Genomic DNA, 23,858 nt, shown 5'->3' on the forward strand with positions numbered 1-23,858 from the left:
ATTAAGCATTGAACAAACCCCCCCCCCCCCCCCCCCAACCAACCAAACTTTTATTTTATTTTATCACCATTATGATCAATCAATAATGTAAGCAGTACAGTCGTACAGATATTGCGGGGAAAAGGTTAGAATTTTTTTATTAAAAGAAAATGACTTACATTTGTTAATCAATTATTCAATTACCTCATTCCTAATACACGTTGGTATATTATAGACATGGTATATCTAAGATTAATTTATGCTCATTTACTAATCTGGAACTTTCTTTTTGTTGCTGATATAAACTTCAAAATTAGTGTAATGCCTTACAATAAGAGCGTAGTGAATAATGTGATACTTTCTTGGTGATAGAGTATAAAACTATTCATGGACTTCAACCATCAATTCAAACTTTTGATTGAGTTGGTCATTTGATATGGTACTAGAGCTAACATGACATAAAGATTACGAGTTCAAATCTCATCCACCCCTCCTTTTTAAGTGGAATATTTAGCGTCAGGTATGAGGGAGTGTAACACAGGAGTTCACCTCCTGTTGCCTAGATATTTTGTAAGATGAGCTGACAAGTTAGTTATGAGCTCATTATTTCTGTTAGACATTCTGTTAGAAGGTCTTGAGTTAGTTTTCTTCTTTTAGCTTGCTATAAATATCTCTAGGCTGTAATCTTCATTCAATGAGTTGAAATAATAGATTTTCTATAGAGAGATTTTTATATTTTCTCTCTAAAATCTCTACATGGTATCAGAGTTGGATGCTCAAAATTGATCGAATTCTTCGATTTTATTGTTAATTTCATTTGATGAACTGAAATCAAGATTTCTTGCAGAATTTCTTCTGTTATCTTCTTTAAAATCAAAAAAATTGAAGTTGATTTTCTTCATTTTTTGAGAATTCAGTGAGTTGATTCCTATTTTCTGGAAAAATGACTGAACAATCACAAAACTCGAGTGTTCAATCTCAGAATAATATAGTAGGATACACTGATAAATATTTTTTTGGATCTGGTGATCAACTAGATCAACATCTTGGAGCTCACAAACTCAATGGAGATAATTTTCTTACTTGGAATCGTGCGATTACATTAGCTCTAGGAGCTAAGAATAAGTTGACATTTATTGATGGAAAAACTCTTAGACCTCCATCTGATTCTGAAGAAATGCAGAAATGGTTAAGGAATGACTATATGATTCAGTCATGGTTACTGAATTCCATGGATAAAGTGATTGCAGAAGGTTTCATTCTTCAACAATCTGCAAATCAGTTGTATGAAGAAATTCTAGAGAGATATGGACAATCTAATACTCCTCAATTGTTTGAATTGCATAAACAACTTTCTTCAATTCAATAAGGTTCTGATTCTGTAGTCAATATTACTCCAAATTGAAGAGAGTATGGGATGAAATTCAGCTTTTAGATGGATTTCCTGATTGTGATTGTGGTGCTCTTGCAAACTGTTCTTGTGGAATTTTGAAGAAAGTTCTTGCTGCTGATCAAAAACAAGAGTTAATTCAACTTCTTGTTGGTTTAGATCGAGGGTATGATACTGTTACAACCAATATTCTAAGTATGGATCCCTAACCTAATGTCAATAGAGCATATTATATGTTATTGCAAGTTGAGAGACAAAACAGGTTGAATATGCAACATGATTCTTCAAATCAGACAAGTGCATTTGTTTCTATGAAACAACAGACATATCAAGGAACCACAACAATATCTCAACATCCTTATCCATCTCAAATTGATAAATGTGAAGGAAATAGAATCAAGTTTGATAAAAACAGCAGAAAATGTGACTATTGCAAAAAGAATGGTCATACAATGGACCAATGTTTCAAGCTCTCTGGTGTTTATCCTGAGTGGTTTCTTAATACGAAGAATAGATCATCTGGATGTACAAATAAAATGGATGCACATGTTGCTGATAGTTCTGGAGATTACATTGCAGCCACTCCTCTAGATCTTCCTACTGATAATTCTGAACATCAAGTTGATTCAGCTTTGGTACAAGCTGTCTACAAGCAGATGATGAAGATGGTACAAACTCAGCCTCGTCCATCTCACAATTTAGAATTCACACCTTCAGTGAACTTTGCAGGTATTATTACTATATCTCATGTTAATTCAAAGCCAAATTTCAATGATAAAAAGGCTTGGATTGTGGATACAGGTGCAACAGATCATATGATCTGGGATAGAAGCTTATTTGCTTCTTTTAACATTTTATCTGACCCCATTAAAGTTGGTTTGCCTGACGGCACAACCAAGTTAGTTCACATTATTGGTACTGTCAATCTTACAGACAACATTATTCTTAAAAATGTGATGTTAATTCCCGATTTTACTCACAATCTTTTATCTGTGAGTAAACTATTAGCTCAGAATAACTTGCAAGCCATATTCACTCCTGTTGCCTATCAGTTTCAGGACCCTACAACTAAAGAAATTCAAGCAATGGGTCAACAATATGCTGGCTTATACAAGTTTTGTTTTGTTCCCTCTTCTGTTCACTAGTAGAATAAATGCTATTTGCTGCGGTGATATTGCTGCGGTTTTACCCATACGCAGCAATATATCACCTAAAAAGAAAAGAAAAAATATAAAATAACCATATTGCTGCGGTTTCGGCCGAAAACCACAGCAATATGGTTTTAACTGAAATTTTTTAATTTTTTTTTTTACTATTTGACCAATTATATTGCCGCGGTTTTTGTCAGCAATATATTAAAATAATATAAAAAAATATTATTGGAACCTATTGCTGCGGTTTCTTGAAAAAATCGCAGCAATATGCTTTTAGAATAAATATTAAGATAGTGAGGTGCTTTTATTACGTTATTTAGCCAACTAGGGTTTCCCCTCTCCTTTCTCTCCTCCTCTCCCTCTCTCTCAGTTTCACGCCTCCTTTCACGCTTCCTCCCTCTCATCAGTTTCTTTCCTTTTCTTTTCATTTTCACTTAGCCACCATCATTCTTGTAAAACTCCGACCCTCGCCTAAAATCTCTGTTTGATGGATGTGTGTATACCGGTAGGAAAGAGGGATTTTGTACATGTACATATGTTGATGATATATACAAAAAAAATACGATTTCGAAGCGATGATGATGGAGATTGGATGTCTGGTGGGTAATTAATTTAATGGGTTAGTGAATAGGTGGCGCTGCTCTGCTCTCAATTTTGTCACTATTCGTTCTCCATCCTCGTTCTCCTCCCTCACCAGGCGAAATCTTCTCGTTGGTCGAAGACCTCGCACTTGGTCGTCGTTCCTCAAAAACTCACCAGTCGTAGATCTCGCGCTTGGTCGTCCTTCCTCAAAAACTCACCAGTCGAAGACTTCGCGCTCGGTCGTCGCTTGACTCCACCAATCGGCTACACTGCTCGACTCCACCAATCGGCTACACTGCTCGACTCCACCAATCGGCTGCGCCACTCTTCACCATCGTCGTGTGTATCACTCAACGTTGTCTCTACCAATCGACTTGAATTTATTAATTTCTTTTTTTGTATTTTTTTCTAATCTCCAAGAACTGAGATCTCAAAGTGAATTTATTAGTTTTTTTTTTGTAATTTTTTTGCAACTTTATTTGAAGTTTTGATCAGTATTTTGAAACTGACTATGAATTGCTAAATAGATGAGGAAACATCAGACTTTACTGCTCCAAAGACGGAAATAGATGCTAGAAAAACTTATGTGCCAAAGAGGCATTTTTTTAATGAATTTGATGTTAGTTCATTCTTTGATTTTCTTTTTTGCTGTGTATATGGTGAATTAATATGTTTTTTTTTTGTTGTCTTTACAGTTTTAGAATGAAATTGGTGTAATTTTATATTTGTTGTTTTTTATATTATATTTTTATGTTTTTCAATTTTGTATAATAATTTTTTGTCATTAGTATCAATCAATAGTGTTTTATTTTCTTTTAACTGTTTCGTCTTTCAAATTTGATGACAAAATGCAAAAAAAAAAAAAAAAATTTTTTTTACCTGTACAGACCCTATTGCTGCGGTTTTCTATAAAAAACCGCAGCAATATGTCTATTTTTTATTATTAAATATAGCATATTGCTGCGGTTTTCTTCACAAACCGCAGCAATATGCTTTTTAAATCTGATATAAAATAAATATATTGTTGCAGTTTGGCCTAACAGCAATATTTGTCGATATTGCTGCGGTTTAAAACCACAGCAATATAATTAATACCTATTGCTGCCCCCTTAATTGCTGCGCGCCCAAAATCGCAGCAATAGGGCACTTTTTAACCGCAACAAATAGCATTTATTCTACTAGTGGTTTCAAATACTTCTGTTTCTTCTTTGCATAATAGTTGTAATGCTGCTGCCTCTATTCCTACACTTAGTGTTTTACATGCTAGGTTAGGCCACATGTCTGTGCAAAAGATGTCCAAACTGTCCATTCCATATAAATCCAATAATGAAACAAACATTTGTTGTGAACCTTGTGTTTTTGCTAAATCACACAACTCTTCTTTTCCTATTTCTATTTCACATGCTGGTGCTATTTTTCAATTAATTCATGTGGATCTCTGGGGCCCATACAGACATGCTTCATTATCAGGAGCTACTTACTTTCTTACTATTCTTGATGATTTTTCAAGAACAACTAGGACTCATTTAGTTCATTCTAAAACTCAAGTTCCTACTATTATGAAGGAATTTATTACATATGTTGAGAATCACTTTGATACTTCTATTAAGATTATTAGAAGTAATAATGGTACAAAAATTTTTCAAAAAGATTGTACCACTTTGTTTGCAAGTAAAGGTATTTTGCATCAAAGAAGTCTTCCTGGTAAACCCCAGCAAAATGGGAGAGTAGAAAGAAAACATAAACATCTTCTTGAAACAGCTAGAGCTATCAAATTTCATGCTGGTCTTCCACATAATTTTTTGGCTGAATGTTTGTTAGCTACCACTTATTTGATCAATCTCATGCCATCATCAGTTCTGAAATGGAAGACTCTTTTTGCGTGTTTGTTTAATAAACCTTCTGATTACAGTCATCTAAGAATTGTTGGATGTTTATGTTATGCTACTTGTCATACTTCTGACAAATTTGCCCCCAGGCTAGAAAGTGCATCTTTCTAGGCTACCCTTATGGCCAGAAGGGCAACAAATTATTTGATCTTGATACTCAAAAGATCATTCTTAGCAGAGATGTTTCTTTTCAAGAATCTCTATTTCCTTTTAAACAAAGCATTTCTTCTACTACACCTCCCTTGTTTTCTCCCCCTACCACTATGGTTTCTCCTAGTGTTTCTGATGATGATATTCCTGCATTCTTTTCTCCTATTACTAATGTTTCTCCTCCTTCTAATTCACCAATACATCCTTCTTCACCTGTTTCTGATTCATCTCTTACTATCCCTACTAATTCTCCTACTCCTTCTAATAATCCTTCTCCTTTGATTTTTAGTTCTTCTGCTCCTACTACAACTGTTTCTTCTTCTTCTCCACCCCTAAGAATATCTACTAGACAGAAGGTTCTCCCTACTAAATATAAGATTTTCTTGTTCCTTCATCTGCTCTTCCTTCTACTACTACTCTTTCTTCCTCTTTTAATGCTTATACATGTCCTGAACTTTCTCATTTACTTCCTACCCATCTTGCTAGTTTAGCAAATGTTCTTTAAGATATTGAACCTTCTTCCTATGATCAAGCCAGGCATGATCCTAGATGGGTAGCAGCTATGGATAAAGAGCTTGAGGCTCTTGAACAAAATGGGACATGGGATATTGTTGATCTCCCTCCTAATATTAAACTTATAGGCTGCAAATGGGTTTTTAAAACTAAATTCAACCCTAATGGCACTGTTAAGAGGTGCAAAGGCAGACTGGTTGCTAGAGGAGATAAGCAAGTCAAGGGTAAAGATTACAAGCATACTTTCAGTCCAGTTGCAAAGTTCACAACAGTTAGAACCATTATTGCAGGAGCTGCAGCTTGTAACATGGAGATCCATCAATTGGACATCAATAATGCCTTCCTTCATGGCTTTATTGAGGAAGATTTATACATGACTCCACCTTTGGGTTATAAGAAAGTCAAATCAGGGCAAGTTTGCAAATTAAAGAGGTCCTTATATGGACTAAAACAAGCTTCCAAGCAATGAAATTTGGAGCTCACTAAGTTTCTTCTTGGTATTGGTTTTCATCAGTCCAAGTATGATTATTCTATGTTTACCAAGCAATCTGGTTCTACTTACACTATTGTGGTAGCCTATGTTGATGATTTGTTGGTAGCTGGTACTCATCTTTCAACCATACAACAATTAAAGACTCAACTACATACAACCTTTACTATCTTACTTTGAAGTATTTTTTAGGCATTGAAGTTACTAGTGATTCCTCTAGCATCTTGTTAAATCAGAGAAATACATCCCGGATCTTTTACATACTACTGCTATGTTAGATTGCAAGGTTGCAGACTGTCCTTTTCCTCAAGGTTTAAAGTTGAGCAAACATGATGGTGATCTTTTGACTGATCCAGAAATATATAGAAGGATCATTGACAAGTTGTTGTACTTGAATATGACAAGGCCTGATATTTCTTATGCTGTTCAACAGCTAAGTCAGTTCTTATGTGCTCCTAGAGTACCTCATTTTCTTGATGCACAACATGTTTTGAGATATCTCAAAGGCACTCTTCATCATGGTCTTTTTTATTCTCATGATACAACTCTACAAATGCATGCTTATTGTGATCCTGATTGGGGAAATTGTGTAGATTCAGCTTGTTCTTTGACTGATTATTGTGTTTTTTTTTTGGACTTCTCTCATTTCTTGGAAGACCAAGAAGCAAAATGTGGTTTCCAAGAGTTCTACTGAAGCAGAATATAGAAGTATGAGTCACACCACTAGTGAACTCATCATTTGGATTACTAATCTGCTGGCAGATATTCACATTCAAATACCTACACCCGTTCCTTTGTTTTGTGACAATAAAGCAGCCCAACATATTGCAGCAAATCCCTGCTTTCATGAGCACACTAAACATCTTCACATTGATGTTCATTATATCAAAGAAAATGTGGAATCTGGTTTTATTGCCACTCATCATGTTAGTTCTCAGATGCAACTAGTAGATTTATTAACTAAATCTCTCAATGCTGCACATCATAAGTTATTAGCTCTCAAGCTTGGTCTTGTTGTTCCTTCTGCTCCTCCAAGTCCAGCTTGAGGGGGATGAGCTCAACCGGTTACCCGGTAGAATTTCATAAACCCAGACCCAGACCCAGACCCAGACCCAGTGGGTATTAAAAATCTGAAATTGGAATTGGAACTGGTCCAACTGGGTCCTAAATTTTTGGACCCAGACCCGAAACCGGTGGGTACCAGGTTCAGAATCGGGTACCCAGTTATAAGTTTAACTACATACTAAGATGGGCCAATTGAGATATAAATTTGTAAAAAAATTAAATAGGCCTAAAGGCCTACTAAGTACTAACTTTTTACTTAACAACTATTATCCTATTACCAATTCTATATGAGTATATGAAAAAAAACCAATTCTAAGTATCGGGTACCCGGACCTAGACCCGCTCCAACCGGGTACCCATAGCGGAACCTGGTACCCACCAGGTACCGGGTCCGACAAAATTCTACCCATAATTGGAACCACATGCAAATGGGTCCATTTTCTTGGACCCAGACCCGGACCCAGTTGGACCGGGTTCGGGCCTGGATCTGGGTACCCGGAATTTCTGCTCACCCCTAGTTATTACATGAATATCCTTCTAATCCTCTAATTAATTTACCAAACGTCATGAAAATGATAAACATACATAATACAACAGATATACACCGTTCATGCAAAAATTCACGCTCCGGATCAGGAAGTACGTCGCGACCCGCGAAACAGATCACGAGCCAGTACAATAGTCAGGTCGCGACCCGCGACTGCCTTACTGCTTCGCTTGTTTGTTTCGCGAGTTTTGCATCCTCTAATCTTAGCATACTAGACCTTCTCCTCTTCTAATATAATACCATATAAACTTTAAAAAAATCCATTACAGTATAAACATTACAACCATTAATAATGTAAAAGTCAAATGCTAAAATTATGAAAGACCGAATAAAGTATAAGGCAAAAGACGTCCAGAAATAAAATTATGAGAATGAAAAAGTAAACCCCATATATAACCTGAGAAGATAGCTACTGTACGTGCGTACACATATGGCCAGACAGCAACCAATCAGCAACCACTTCATGGAGATGGAGAAATCCATAGCTTAGATATCTTCAGACGTTGACATTTGACTAAAATTCCTTCTTATGTTTCTTTTCCCATTATCTTTAGTACTGTACTGTTGGAAGTTGATGGAGGAGTAATTAGTGAGTTACCGTAACCTAGATTACTAGAAATTAAATTGAAGTATGATTTTCATTATATCTGTTCTCAACTTCTTACCTTTCCACCTAAACTCTTGAATTATTTGTTTTTTTCTTTTGTAATTAACGTTAATTTCGTTATCTTCCTGCACCAACAACATCACCACAATCACCATATGAAAACGTCACGACTCACAAGTGAAAACATACACTTGTGCAACTCAAATAAAAAACCCCTATAATAATGAAACTTGTGAAACAATTAAATGTAATTCAATACTAGTAGAAAAAACTTTAAATGCTCCGGTTTTTAAGGTCATAAATGCTCCATATTTGACCCATAGCAGACGTCATACGAGTATTTGGACATTTTGCAAGAACAATTAGTCAATCTACACCTTATGGAGTTATGTACACTAACCTATAATTTTCAATTTTTATAACCACAAATTTAAGTTTTATATGATTCAATATCTTGCAACTATTTAGCATTATTTCAAAGATAATCACATTTAGAGGATGCACTGGGTAAGGGATCGAAAAGGATTAGTCCACAAAATATAGTGGAAAGGAAAAGACAGAAACTATAGAATTGAAAACTAAAGAGGTCTTCTTTGTAACTTTCTTATACGTAATCAAAGATGTTAATATTAAAAGGAAAGACTTAAAAAATAATTCTACTTCTTTTGTCCCTTTTTACACCTAATCAATCATCCTCTTAATTATCAACTTCCCCTATTTATTGTTCGTTATCGTTTTTTACTTGCAACACTAGAATTTATATGTCTGCCTATGCACAACTTTAATCATTAATATCTTTTCTTGTCTATAAATGAGAATTATAAAAAGTTGATATTTTAACAGTATAAAACGAGAGAAATATAACAAGATCAAGATGATTATGTTTAACATTACATATTATCCATACTAGATTATCATAATGGAGTATATGAATAGTATAGAGTTCCATGTTGCAAGTAATTCAGAATGGAGGAGTAGCAGGTGATAGTTTAGTGGTATTAGCATTATCTCCGATCTCGTAGATCCTAAGATCGAGTTTCACCCCTTGCAAGGACGAATTCTCAATTTCCCCCGCTCATTTCAAGGGACTTCATTTTACCTTTTTAAAAAAGAGTAATTCAGAATGGAGGGAGTATAACTTATATACATAAAACCAACAATTGAAAACTGATAATGATATTGAAACTAACTTTTCCTTAGAAAAAACTAAGGCCTTGTTTGTTAAATATAGGTTTGGGGAAAAAATTAGAGGTTTAAACTCATATTAGAGGATTTGACTAGTCAATCCTTTAATCTGAGTGTTTGGTAAAGAGAGGGTTTAACTAGCTGATTGTACTCAAAAAGCTCTTTTTGAAAAAGTTAGGGGAGGAGCTTTTCAACACTAGAAGTTTGAAAATGAGTGGGCCAATTACATTTTTATCCTAAAGTTGTTGAAAATTACATTAGTAAACAATAAAAATATGCAACAATAGATTATGCACAAGTCCTTATTGGTTTTTACACAATTATGTAACAATTAATTACCAGCTACTTACCAAACATTTGTATTCAAACGGCTAGTCAAATCTGAAAATACACTTAGCTAATCAAATAAGCTAATACAATCAGCTATCAATTAATACAATCAACTAACAACTATCCGATAATTATCAAATAAGGCGTAATTTTATGTGTTTGGATCCTCTAGAGTTGTAAAATAACTCTACAATGTAGAGTTTGAGCAATATCAAACATTGAATAAAAAAAAATGACTCATATATTCTCATTTTAAAATTTCCTTAATTTTTTTCTCATCAAAACTCATACCGTAATTTTCCTCTTCCACCAATATGAATCCTTGACTTTAAAATATATGATTTGGATACAACTCTATTTTGTAAGAAAAATTATTAAAAAAGACGGTCTAATTTTAATATAAAATTAGACTTGATCACTAAATAGATTGAAGAATTTGTCTTGTAAGAAACCATCTACTTTTAAATTAAAATTAAATGTTATAAAGTTTCACCAAAAATCTAAAACTCAAGAGAATCCCAACTCTAACTTCAGTTGCGTTTCCGCTTAAGCATAACATCACTCATGACTCAGTACCAAGTAAGTGTTGGCCCAGTGGTGATGGGGACTGACTTTGGTAGGACGGACCCGTGTTCGAATCCCCGCCACACCCTTGGGAGATGAATGAAACCTAACCACCTCGAACTTGACCTCGATCCGGATGTAGCCCGAAGGGTGAACCGCGTGAAAATACCAAAAAAAAACTCATGACTCAGTAAAGCAATCTTTTCCACTTTGAAAACCCGAAAGAAACTCCCGCGATACACAACCCAAAAACAAAATAAGAAAAATACCCCAATTCCCAATTCCCAAAACACAAAAAGCCCCGTCAAAACCGCCCGACCCATTTGACAATAATTTCCATATACAGAAATACAGAATATACAGATATACAGATATAGTACTTCCACAATTCTACTCACCATTTTTTTCTTATAAATCAATCCCACACGTCTTCCTCTTCCACCTTCCCCAAACCCATAAAGGCATAAACCCCAACAACAAAAAAAACAACCACCACTACAACTCTACAACCAGCAATCAGCAATCAGCATTCAGCAATGGGTTCAAACGAAGCCCAAACCCATCAACACCATACAAAACTCCCAAAAAGAATAATCCTAGTCCGTCACGGCGAAAGCCAAGGAAACATCGACATGTCAGCATACTCCATAACACCAGATCACAAGATCCAATTAACTTCCGATGGAATCTCACAAGCTAACATCGCCGGTAACTCAATCCGTCGTTTACTCGACAAATCATCATTCTCCGTCGGTGCAGCCGCTGCGTGGAGGGTATATTTCTACGTATCACCTTATGAACGTACTAGATCTACTCTTCGTCAGATCGGACGGTCCTTCCCTAAACGACGTGTTATTGGTGTTCGTGAAGAGTGTAGAATACGTGAACAAGATTTTGGTAATTTTCAAGTTGAGGAAAGAATGTCTGCTATTAAACAAACTAGAGAGAAGTTTGGTAGATTCTTTTATCGTTTTCCTGAAGGCGAGTCTGCTGCTGATGTTTATGATCGTGTTTCAAGTCAGTTTTCTTTCTTTCTCTCTCCTCCTTTTTTATTTTTTTTTATTTTGATAATGATTGTATTGATCATAACAGCTTCCTTTGATATAGTTACATTTACCCACTGCGTAAATTAATGTCGAGTTGGATTTCACCTTACATTAAATTTTATGCGATGGGTCAATCAAGTTTTGTTCTTGTTTTCTACGACTAATTTGTCCTTAATCATTTATGTTGTAGAATGTTGTGATTTTTTGGATTTTTTTTTTGGGTGGAGGATTAGAAAAAAAGCTCACTTGGGAATTGATGATATTAGTAGGATGGGAAAAAACTTTATCTATCTAGTGGATGAACAACCCACTACTAATAAAAATAAATAAATGGTCGAATCTAACTCATCAGTTGTAATTGTTTTATTTCTAGTGGGTTAACTATTAGATGTAGCATTGTCTGTAGGATGGGAAATGGGTAACTGAAAATTTGTGTTTTTTTAAAAAAAATTTTGGGAGAAAAATTGTCATCTGGTTGCATTTTTTTTTTTTTGTAGAATTTATGTTATGTATATTTGACCTTGCTTTGTCTCATTCTATGCTGTGGGATTTTCATGATTGTTTTTTTTTTTTTGTATTTTTGGGGTGGAGCTTTCTACCTGAAATAGTCAATTTATGAATAGAAAGTCAACTGTTTTTTTAATCGAATTTAATGAGTTGAAAATTATCTGCTGCCTCACAAGTGGGATAATAGATATGTAGTTTTCCTTGATTATACCGAGTTGTGTAGTGGCTTCATGTTGGGTTATACGATGTGAAGTTTTTCCTGATTTCTTTAATATCTGACCATTTTAAGGTGCTAAATATGAAATTGAGTACATGAAATTAGGGAGAATGGCTACTTGTGAATGGTTTCATACTCTCATGGAAAGTTCAAAGTTGTAATATAAATGTAAAACACGCAAGTAAAAATCACATGAAGAATGACTGACTGTTGTTATGAGTTTGAAAGTTTCGTGTGAATTGGTCTTTTGAGTGTCCAGACAAACGCAATATCCTCTGAAAAAGGTATTGGCCTGGCATTCATGTGTTGAGTCCAGTGTTACCTAACTCGCCTTTTGAATTCGCCAATTCGCCCAAAATGAGCCAAAAATGAACCAAAAATGACCATAATTTGCTTTTTTCAATTCGCGATTCGCAGAGAAATTAGGGAATTAGGTAACACTGGTTGAGTCTATTCTATTTGTTGCATTACACTTTATCCGCGTGCTTTAGACTTCGTATTTTCATTCTACCCTTGGTTACCATTAAGGCGTTAAATTTAGTTGTATGCATCTTTTGGCTAGTGAAGAACCAAACTTCTGGCCCTGTGAAGTACAATGAAGTTATTGATATTGCCCGAGTATGGAGTGCCTCATGATTGGAGGATGAAAAGCCAACTGATTACTCTAGAAGCCTTGGGGAAAGTTTTGGTGCTAGAAAGCAATTCAGTAGCTTTTATCGACGTAATTAGGAGGTTGCTCTGTTCTAATAAGAACCCTATTTCAATATTTACTCAAGACTTGAGAGTAGGTATTTATTTGTTTGTGCTTGGCTTCCTTTTGCCAAGAACAAAGGGTCCTTGAAGTTTTCTTTTTTGTTGCATGAGGATGCAAAGGTTATAGAACTCTTGAAATTTGTACCAGCTGGCTGCTTGTTTGTAGAATACAAGTAATTTTCTTCCACTATTTAGCTCTCTTAGGACATGTCAGTGAGCAAGTTTGAAGTTTTTTCACTGTTTTTTGGTGATATGAGGCCATGGAGTGCCCTTTCTTGTTCTTGGGGGTTGAGCTGCTCGTAGTCATGGAGTACCTTACGATTCTATGGTTCCATCCTCTAGTTTGTCTGGAGTCTTGATGATATCGGATCCACTGCTACTTCCCATGTCGCAGCCTTTTGTAGTTAAAGATACCATCATATTCTATGGATTTTGTGTTGTTATATTCAATACTTCCTAGCTTAGCATCTTCATTGACTTTGAGAATGAAGGGTTGTGCTTATGAGACCTGCTGGTTATTAGTTGGATTAGCGTCTTTTCCTTTTTCTTTGACAATTCCAATTGACTTGATGTTTAATATATGTGAATGTTGTTGGCAATATAGCAAGCATTGGCTATAACATAATTGATGATTAAACAAAAACTGCAGGTTTCATGGAATCAATGTGGAGGGACATAGACATGAACCGGCTTCATCATGACCCTGACCACGAGCTAAACCTCATAATTGTAACACACGGACTGTTGTCACGTGTATTCTTGATGAAGTGGTTCAAATGGACAGTTGAACAGTTTGAACTCCTCAACAATCCTGGTAACTGTGAGTATCGAGTGATGGAGTTAGGTGAGGGCGGAGATTACAGTCTGGCTATAAACCACTCAGATGAAGAGTTGCTGGAATGGGGACTCTCTCCTGAAATGGTAGCTGATCAGAAATGGAGAGCCCATGCTAGAAAGGGCGAATGGAATGAAAAATGCAGTTGGTACCTAGATAGCTTCTTTGATCAATTAGAAGACTCGGATCAGAATGCAGAAGACGACGCAGGTTCTTCAGCAGTTGCTGAGAAAGATGGTTGCATTGGAGGATTTGAAAATAATTCTAATAATTGTGTTGTTGATGAAGAAAGTAATAAACTTACTGAATCTTGATTGATGATTAATTCCCTCTCTATACTTTGTACAGGCAGGTGCTTCATTTGGTTGCAGATTCTTTAATTCAACTTCTGATATTTTTCTTTTGGAACTTGCTTAATGTTTACCATGTATACTAATTGAATTTTGGATATTGTCTTTGGTCCTTGTTCAGGGCTTGTAATTGTATTCTTGTAAGAATTCGCTACACTTTCGTCCTGTTTTCTTCTTGTGTAATGTATTTCCCACTGTTGGGATTCTTCTAGGTGTACTTCTTGGTCACATGACCTATATTTTATCTAAGTAAAAGCTCTTTGATACTATTTGGCAATTTTTTCTCTTCTAATTACGAAATATGAGTATGGAGAAATACGAGTCCATACAATTTTAATTTGTAAGACCAATACACAATTCAACAAGATTGGTTGAACTGCATTATCTTTGAGTGTTAATTTCCGAAGTATGTCAGATGGTGAAACATAGCCTAAAGTGTAATAAAAGCTTAACTAAAGTCTTTCTAGTCTAATGAAAAAAATATACATGGAGAATTGTTAGAAATGCTTAAGTTTGAGTTAGTAAATTATCAATTTTTCATAATATATAATGATGTACAAGTAGCAATACTCATAGTCAAAGTTGCACATTGAAGACCATAAAACAAAAAAAAGGTAGAAAAAATAAAAAGGGAGCATTTCATTTCTTTGATTTAAAAAAACGTGAATGGACCCAGTTCACAATAATTGTGCACCGAATATCATACAATATAGTCAGTTTTTATTTGATATAATAAGTTTCTTTCTAATACAATCAATTTTTATATATTATAATCACCTTTTGTATAATCACCTTTTGTATTATATATATTCGATTTTCTGATATAATCAATTTTCATTTGATATAGTCAATTTATTCCAATATAATCAGTTTCTGTGTTATATAATCAAAATTCGAAAACACAATGAACCCGATTCACCTAAGACTTCCCATCTTTGATTTTATGGTTAGAAACTTGGAATTGTTAAGTGTCTGTTATATTTTTTTTGTTTAAATTTTTTGACTTGATGCATTGTATTAAGAAACGGCTAAAAATTCCCCTGAAAAAAAAAGGAAACGGCTAAAAAAGTTGTAACTCTCCCATGATAGGAAGTGCAACTTTCCTTATGTTGACCAAACAAATTACAAGGACTTTCAAGGAAATGTACATAGGAATTAGATTCCGAAGAATCCAAGATGGGAAACTTTGAAGCAGAACTTCCTATATGAATCTAACGACCAAAAACCAAAACCATAATTACTTAACGGCCGAGGAACAGAATTTTTTTAAAAAAAATTATTTGCAAGAAAGTCTGAAGAAACTTGTCCCTGCATTCAGTGCCACAGCCCACAAGGCCGTTGTGAACTACATGGTGATGCCAAAATGAGCTGAAGAAATCAATGGATGTCCAAATGCCAAACTTCAGCAGTACAGCAGTACTGAATAGTTTTCCTTAAAGCTATCAACTTAGATATAAACTGTCCAAGACAGCGAAACCAGCTGCAACTCCACCCTCATCTGATGAAGAGACCTTCGTCCGCATCAAGTAACCACATTGCTCATTCATGATAATCTTCTCTTTGTTTCTGCACATTTGATACAAATCTTGGTGAGACAAATTATTTCACAGATAGAAGAAGCTCTTTTTCTTTTTCGTTCCATGATAATACTTTCCCTTTAAAAAATTCTATATTACCAAAACAGTTTTTACTCTTTCAAGTTTCAAGAAACATAGGCTTTACGTTCAATCAACTCAATCTACACTTGGCAAGTATGCACGAACAATCCATTTGGTAGACAAAAATGAATAATGGTAGCAGAGCAGTAATGAATTTATAGGCACATTTGTGAAAAAAAAGTCTCATTCCAATGTGCATGGTAATGTTTTTCCTTCTACAAATTCCTTTTATTTCTTCATAATTTTTATTACCATCCATTAGTAATTCTATAGCCCATTTGGTAAGTGGTCATAATACGTAAAGGTAATGCTTTTTTAAGGGAAGTCTCATGGCAATGCTACTTCTTCCCAGAGCATCTACTTTCTTCTTAATGGAGTGTTAGTTTGAGGATGGGATTTCATTACCATCATGACATGGTAATGAGAAGAAAGGAACCTTTTGTCTCTTACTTCTCTGATCTGTTTTCTAATGATCAACAACGGAATCGTTCGGCAGAGGAGATTAAGGATTGGATTGTGCCCTTGAGCCGCAGCTTCACAATCTGAGTATCTTATGGAGCCTTTTTCCCAAGAAGAAATAAAAGCAGCAATGTTTAGCATGAAGCCTACTAAATCACCAGGGCCCGATGGTATTTCTCCGGTTTTTCTTCAAAAACAATGGAATGTGGTGAAAAACTTCTTGAGTGGAGGGCATATGCTAAGGGGGACAAATCAAACTTTTATTGCACTAATCCCCAAAGTGGACAGACCAGGTCAGTCAATTTAGACCTATTAGTCTATGCAATTCATCTTACAAAGTCATCTCTAAATGCCTATTGCGAAGACTCCAGCCGTTGATGCATTCTTTAATCATCAAAACCAGAATGCCTTTGTCCCGGGTCGGTCAATTAATGATAATTGTATCATAGCACATGAAATGCTCAGTTATGTAAAGAAAAAGTAGAAAAGGTTCTAACTACTCAATGATCTTACATCTTGACCTCAATAAGGCTTATGACAGAGTGAGTTGGAACTTTGTGGAAGAGGTCCTAAAAGCCATAGGAATGCCAGAGTTGTGGATTCATCTAATTATGGAATGTGTTACTATTGTTACCTATTCAGCCATTATTAATGGTGAACCTGTGAGTTTGATCAAACCTAAAGCAGGGTTGAGACAAGGGGACCCCCTTTCTGTGCACGGAAGTCCTCTCAAGGAAAATATTACAACAACAAGAACAGGTGCTCATTAAAGGGCTAAAGCTGAATCGTAAAGCGCCAGAACTTTCTCATCTTTTCTTTGCAGATGACACACTCTTCTTTGTGAAGGGAACTATGGGCAACATAGGAAATTTAAAGACTACCTTGGAAAGCTTCTGCAATAATGATAGATATCCAGAAATCCTTTACAATCTTCAGCCAAAACACTCTAAAGAAATTCATGAGAATCCTGAATAAGGGTTTCAAAGTGGCCAACAAGTAAAATTAGGGAAATACCTAGGATGCCCGACTTATTAACAACATTCTTATTGCTTATGCTTCGCACATTATGTCTATTTACTTGATCCCAAAAAAGGTTCTCAACAAAGACACTTCTCTATCTTAAAATTTTGGTGGGGAGCGAAGTTTGAGAAGAAACCTATCTATTGGAGAAAAAGAAGCCTCCTTGATAACCACAAAAATAATGGTGGGTTAGGTTTGAGGAACTTAGTGGCTCTCAACAAAGCTACTTTTTTCAAGCAAGCTTGGCGAATCCAAAACAACCAGTCACTTCTTGTGAGCCAAATCTTCAGAGCCAAATATTCGGAAAAAAGCATGAGAGGAAATATTCCCCAAAACAACACTTGGGGTGGTAGAAGCATTATGAAGAGTGTAGGTGATTTGACCACTAGAATAGGGAAAAGAATAGGCAATGAGAAAACAAGTATCATAGACTCCATCTGGGCCGAAGGGAGGAAAATGTGCTTCAAGGTTAGGGAGATATGTACTCAAGACCCAAAACCAGAGTGGGTTAGTGACCTAATTTTGGAAAATAACAGCTGGAGTGAGCATCTATTATATGAATGGTTTGATACGGATGACATCAAAACCATTAAAATAATTCATATCCCATCAATAGAAACAGAGGATGAGTATAATTGAGAGAAAACAACGCATGTTAACTATTTGACCAAATCTGGTTACTGGTTGTATATCCAACTTCAAAACCCAAGCAATGGTCCTTCTAAATTCTGGAAGAAATTAAGGAGTCAAAATTTCTAGCCAAAATGGAAAATTTTCTATTGGAAGTTAGCTAATGGTGCGCTTGCTACCGGAGTAAACCTTAGGAAAAGGAAAATCCAAAGCGAGAGTCCTTGCCCACTATGTGGGAGTAAAGAGGAATAGGATACTCATCTTTTCAAAAATTATGAGATAACCTTAAGAATATGGAAGAGCTCAACCCTTGGAATCAACTCAGAAAGTCTGATTAATATCTCTATAGCTGCATGGTCAAGAAACTGGGTGTGGTACTTAATGCAAGAGGATGAAAACCAGGATTCAAGAGTTTTTGACTTCATAGGTACACTTTGGAGCATTTGGTTGCTAAGAAACAAAATTGTTTTTACTCCCAAGTCCTAAGTCCAGCGTGAAGCCCAATGACCTTTATCGCATTTTCAATCACTGGAAATCAAGATAAATGAATTATGCGAAAAAACCAGAGATTGTCACAAAATCTAAGTACAGGCGAGAATCAGAGGGGATCAAATAGCAAGAACTGGAAAGAGAAAAGTGGTCATGCAACTCTAATCATCGACGGAGCTTGGAAACAAAACAAGGAAAGGAAGTACGACCCGGGAGTGGCAGCTTATGGTTGGGTTCTTTTTTATAATAGCAGGGAAATAGCAAAAGGGAGCCAAATAATAGATGCAAATTCAACTATCCAAGCGGAAGCTTTTGCTCTTCTCTTCGGCATTAGAAACCACCAAATCAAGTTTTTAGAAATTTGGACAGATTCTAAGCAACTGGTTGAGGGGCTACGGGAAAACAAGAATACTCCTTTATCCGTAATATCCTTAGGGATATCCTCCATATAGCAACAGGATTTGACTCTATTAGAGTAACCAAAGTTGGAAGAGAGAAAGTAGAAAAGGCTCATTACCTAGCTACCCAAGCTAGAAAGATGTGCTTTAGTTTGTTCTTTATTTCCATCTATCCTACTGTCAAAAAAAGAGAAGAAGATTTTCCTTGGAAATTACATATGATTTCATAGTCATTACGATTATCTAGTAACACCTACTAAACGGCCTGTTAAGGTGTTATTGAGTGGTGAAAAAATTGTGAAGAAAATCACGTCTGGATAAAGTTCAATTACCATGGGACTGCATAAGACTTTACACAATTTCATGTGAATTTATAATCATTATCACAATTTACTAGCTGCTACCAAACAGGCCATTAGAAGATTGTTCTCAATGCCTAAGAATGTCCTATAGGCTAAATGGAGATGAGGTGCTACATGATCACCAACATAAAGCTTTTCATGGCAGTATATTCTTTACGTTTCTTTCTCTCTTCTTCTCATGGCTAGAGCTTTAATATATCAAACAAAATAAGATTTGAGATGAAAGCAGTTCAATGATTTTTTTTCTCATCCCTATTGCTATGCTGATCAAGTAGGATATAGTGCAGTGCGCATTTATATACCTCAGATAAGCACCATATATGCCCAGCTCTGATATAGCATGATCTTGGTGACAGATGCCTTCTCTTACCAGAAGCGCTGGGAAATTAGTCGGAAAGATTCGTTGCATGAGAATGTATGCAGCATTATCTTCTGATCCCCCCTTCTGTATTCTTAGAAGCGCTTCTCTCACATCATTTCCGTAAATGTTGTTTCCTTTAAGAAAAGATGGTCCAATATTACAACTTACAAGTCACACACACACACACACACACACACATATAAAACAAGTAATGAAGTCTGCAAGACTGCAAGTAGTGGTACCTCCGCCTTCTCTCTGAGGTTTCATCACGTACAACTCAGGTTTTTCAATCGCATCTAAAATAACTTCAGTATCATCTAAACTCCACAGGCCTGCAAAGCATTTTCTAACTTTGGCGATGTCATCTTTGTTATCAAGGAACCTGGTTAAGAAGCAGGGACAGCTCAAATTCAGAGCTCAGCTAGTGGTAAAAATAATTTATTTTGAGTCAAACATCTGCATAAAACTCAAGAATTACCTCTCAAGTACATTGGATTTTGCAAGCTCCTGCTGAATCTTCTTGGTACCTGCTAAATGATATGCAATTGAAGGACACTTCACAGCAGATGACTGCTCCACCAATAGCCTAGCTCGCCACTCCTGTGGAGCATTATCTACTATATGATTAGCACTGAAGTGCAACTGATCCATTGTTATGTATTTATTTCTATGCCAGGTAATAAATTAGACCAGCAAAAGATAAAGTAGAATGAAACCTTCAAGTCAATAAATCTGATCCCTAAAACATCTCAAATTACGACTTGCAAGCTATTTATGTGGCAGCTGCTATAACCTCAGTCAAAAAGAAAATCACCGAAGGTTCACCTCATTTTGATGCATATACAAGCCCATTTAAGATTTAATTGTGAATAGAACTGGCACACCAAACTCTAGAAGGGAGCAATACATTTCTCCTGTTGTAGTGAAATCAAGGGTCATAAACAGAAGCAGGATCACTAACCAACTCAGAAGGATAATCAGTAGGTGCATAACCAGCTCTAAAATACACTACTGCAATTGCTTCCCCCTGTCTGCAGTATTACAATAAACAAGTTAGAAAGTAGAAAGTAAAACTTGAAGTCATAAAAGCCACAGCATTATCTTACAGTATTTGTATAGCAATAGTAATAGTAATAATATAAGAAAAACCTTAATTAAAAGGAATAAGGGGAAGGCACAACGTCCTTGTCATCACATACACAACAAGTGTTCCATCAGGCAGTAACTCGCCCTCTGCATCAATTTCTGCTAATGTCTTCCTGATAGATGTAACATCATGTGTATTACACAGTTAAGAAAAACTGAGGCACAAGGACAGTACTTAAGTTCCGGGAAAAAGATCTTCAAAAATGCAGCCCCATCCTCTGAATAAGTCTTCTATAAGGTCGTTTGTGTATAGTTTGAATGCATTTTGTTGACCATTCATTTATACCCAAAAAAACATGCAATCACACTGATTTAAACTATCTAGATTGTAATGTGATTGCTTTAAGATAGCCACATTTATTTTTGGTAGAAACACAAAAAGGATATCTCTCTCTCAATACATCAGATAGCCAATGCTGGTCATACATGTTGCGTTCCTCAGCTTGAACCACAACTAGAACAACAGCCCTGTCGAGTTCAACAATGCTGTAAATTATACAAGAACATGAGACACAAGGAACAGAAATAACAGCCTCTTAAGCAACTCAAACCTTGGATTATTGTACTCTCGCCAAGCTTCAGCTAGTGCCTTTGCAAACTGATGAACAGATGTATTTTCAGGGACCTTTCTGAAGTCCATTTGAAGCTGACTTCCATAGTGACCAAGCAAGTTCCTACATTACAACCTCCAATCTGTCAGAAGACACTACTATTTCTTAACAGCCTTAGATTTACAAGAGTATATATTTTGTAATCCAGAGGACAGCTTACCTGTGAAGTTCACTGACAAGACAAGAAAGCCCAGAAAATGAAGATGAGATTGTGTTGAACTCTATTTGGAGAAGTGATTTGGTTTGTGCATCAAGCATGTAATCTGAGCGATGTAAGCCCAAGCGTAACTCCTATGTATAATCTTCAAATCAGATAATTATTTGCCATTCAAAATTTGAAAGAGTAGTTAGAAAAGATATAAACTCACCTCTTTCTTATTAATATCTATCATCTTGGAGTGAATATCTAACAGTCTTGACGTGAAATCATCCACTTTTCTGGTTCTGTAATATAAAAGACAGTCGGAAGATTTAGTTTCACTTACACAATCTGCTAACTGACATTGATAAAGAACTGAGTGAAAGACCCACGAAGTGACATGTGTTGATTTCCATAAGAAAGCTTTGGAATGATAATGGAGAGACTTCTAAAGCTTTTCTGACCAAGGAGCCAAGTTCCAATCCTTTTTATTAGAGGTTCACTGAGATGGCAACTTTTGACACTCTTGTCATAAGGGATGAAGACTTTTTGCAGAAATCGTGAATGCTATACCCATTACATTTCCTTGCCACCCAAAGACTAACTTCGCTGACATTTGACAAACTCATTGTTCATGAACCTCAATGACATCTAATACTACTTTATCTCCATGATATGCACTGTATCTTAGTTTAAACTACAAACATCTGATTCATCAATATGGCAACGTAATCTGGTAGTATACACTGTAGCCCGGGACAAAATCATGCTGAAGATAGCCAGGTTCATACTGAAATTCACATCTGCACCTTATTATTGTCCTTCAGCAAATTGAGTTACTTTTCGAGATTTTGCACGAATTAAAATATTTGATTACCTTCACAATTTGTAACTAAAAGAACTAAGCTGATATAAATTGGAGATAGGAAAGGGACAAGAAATACAGCAGATAACAAGAATATAACTTCTACAATGTACAAAATCTACATGGTGAAGACGAACCTCGATAATGAATCTTGGAGAAATTTCGCATCCAAACTGACACGGTCGAAGAGTTCATTGAAAATTGGAGCTAATTCACATGCTTGCTTGAAGTGATCCTTAGGGAATGATGCAGGCAAAAGAGAAAATGGGGCTTGAACCATACCAACCCCAGGAACTGTCCCTGATCTCTGCAAATTAACAAACCATATTAAAGAGAGAAATACTCTGCATTTAGCACCCAATTACAATGTTTAACTGCCACAAAACCAATAATAGTTCCTTTACCAAAATCATATTCTATGAATCTTTTTCTTTAGGCAAAGAGCAAATAAATTTCACTAAATTTCTAAACATATTGTAACTTTATCATGGTCCAACAATCATGTCAACAAAACACCTAGCATCTTAATTAACTTAAATCAACAATTGTGCATTTTTCTAAGAAAAAACAACTTCAAAGGAAAACCCAAATCAACAAATTAAAATGGTCAAATTAGAAACATAAAGATAAAAAATATAACAAGTATAGGCTAATCTAAAGCAGAAAACTTTGGGCATACCAGAACATTTCTATCTCCAACAAGAAGCCCATGAAGAGAAGACCAAACCAGGCCATCATAAAGCAATTTCTGAAGCAATTTTGGATTAATTTCATGTGGATTGAAGATGGGTTTTTCAGAAATTTCTTGGTGGGTTTCAAATGAGACGATTTTGCTGGAATTGGGAGGAAGAGATGATGGAAGTGGGGATTGAGACATGGTTATGTTGCTGAGATTAGGGAGATGGGAATGAAATGAAAAAGTTGGGTGATAGTTAGAAGAATTTGATTTTGGTTTGATGGGAAGTGTTGAGGAAAGAGAGAGAAAAAGGTTGTGATTGGGTGTTGAGAGAGTGGAGCATCCACATCCCATATTCTTTAGTTCTTGCTCTGGTGCAGCATTTTGCTTTTGTTTTTAGAAAAATTTCAATCCTCTATTGGGCGTCACTTCTCTGATTCTCCGAGGAGGATGGTAAATTAGTAGGTGGACACTTTCAAGTCGAACAGACACCAAGGCTTGGCTCGTAACACTATTACTCGAACTTGAGCCGAGTCTCGAGTTTAAATATTTTAGTTCAATTTACTTTAAAAGTCAATTATGAGTTATTAAGTTAATATTATATATATATATATATATATATATATATATATATATATATATATATATATATATATATATATATATATATATATATATATAGGTTTGGACTACTCACTTTAAGTTTCACACAAGTATGCTCTACAATTTTATTAACTGAACTTCTATTCATTGCCCTAAAAGTACTTAAAATCGCCTCAAAAAAGTTGAAATTACATCTCTAATCTTTTCCTTCCTTTTCCCTAAACCACCACCACCAACCACCCTACTCAACCACCATCCACCTCCTGCCACCACCACCCCATTGCCATA

General features: G+C 35.6%; 3 protein-coding genes across 3 annotated transcripts; 2 read left to right on the forward strand and 1 right to left on the reverse strand.

Annotated features, from left to right (window-relative positions):
• The first annotated feature begins 922 nt into the window (after positions 1-922).
• On the forward strand, positions 923-2,514 carry LOC130591180 (uncharacterized). The gene is made up of 3 exons (XM_057394115.1): positions 923-1,263; positions 1,365-1,535; positions 1,632-2,514. Exons 1-3 carry the CDS (start codon positions 923-925, stop codon positions 2,512-2,514), a joined length of 1,395 nt encoding a protein of 464 aa, XP_057250098.1.
• A 7,932-nt stretch (positions 2,515-10,446) lies between these two features.
• Positions 10,447-14,367, forward strand: LOC104891051 (phosphoglycerate mutase-like protein AT74). Its single transcript, XM_010676695.4, has 2 exons — positions 10,447-11,462; positions 13,618-14,367. The coding sequence occupies exons 1-2, from the start codon at positions 10,982-10,984 to the stop codon at positions 14,115-14,117; spliced, it is 981 nt and encodes a 326-aa protein (XP_010674997.1). The 5' UTR covers positions 10,447-10,981; the 3' UTR covers positions 14,118-14,367.
• Positions 14,368-15,222: 855 nt separating this feature from the next.
• On the reverse strand, positions 15,223-23,433 carry LOC104891052 (glutathione synthetase, chloroplastic). The gene is made up of 12 exons (XM_057394348.1): positions 22,971-23,433; positions 22,429-22,598; positions 21,656-21,731; positions 21,448-21,578; positions 21,228-21,350; positions 21,063-21,144; positions 20,730-20,809; positions 20,492-20,561; positions 20,009-20,130; positions 19,773-19,912; positions 19,472-19,664; positions 15,223-15,719 (listed from the first exon to the last, which is right to left on the reverse strand). The coding sequence occupies exons 1-12, from the start codon at positions 23,319-23,321 to the stop codon at positions 15,596-15,598; spliced, it is 1,662 nt and encodes a 553-aa protein (XP_057250331.1). The 5' UTR covers positions 23,322-23,433; the 3' UTR covers positions 15,223-15,595.
• Positions 23,434-23,858: the final 425 nt, after the last annotated feature.

This window comes from Beta vulgaris, chromosome 4, assembly GCF_026745355.1.
Source record: "Beta vulgaris subsp. vulgaris cultivar EL10 chromosome 4, EL10.2, whole genome shotgun sequence".
Classification (NCBI taxonomy): domain Eukaryota; kingdom Viridiplantae; phylum Streptophyta; class Magnoliopsida; order Caryophyllales; family Amaranthaceae; genus Beta; species Beta vulgaris.

Excerpts from the sequence above, each read along its gene's own strand:
- LOC130591180 (XM_057394115.1), top strand. The coding sequence starts at position 923 with ATGACTGAACAATCACAAAACTCGAGTGTTCAATCTCAGAATAATATA. Across the intron at positions 1,264-1,364 it reads CAACAATCTGCAAATCAGTT|TCAATATTACTCCAAATTGA; the intron begins GTATGAAGAAAT and ends CTGATTCTGTAG. Across the intron at positions 1,536-1,631 it reads CTTGTTGGTTTAGATCGAGG|GTTGAATATGCAACATGATT; the intron begins GTATGATACTGT and ends GAGACAAAACAG.
- LOC104891051 (XM_010676695.4), top strand. The coding sequence starts at position 10,982 with ATGGGTTCAAACGAAGCCCAAACCCATCAACACCATACAAAACTCCCA. Across the intron at positions 11,463-13,617 it reads TGTTTATGATCGTGTTTCAA|GTTTCATGGAATCAATGTGG; the intron begins GTCAGTTTTCTT and ends CAAAAACTGCAG.
- LOC104891052 (XM_057394348.1), bottom strand. The coding sequence starts at position 23,321 with ATGGGATGTGGATGCTCCACTCTCTCAACACCCAATCACAACCTTTTT. Across the intron at positions 21,732-22,428 it reads CTCCAAGATTCATTATCGAG|AACCAGAAAAGTGGATGATT; the intron begins GTTCGTCTTCAC and ends TTTATATTACAG. Across the intron at positions 21,145-21,227 it reads CGAGAGTACAATAATCCAAG|GGCTGTTGTTCTAGTTGTGG; the intron begins GTTTGAGTTGCT and ends TGAACTCGACAG.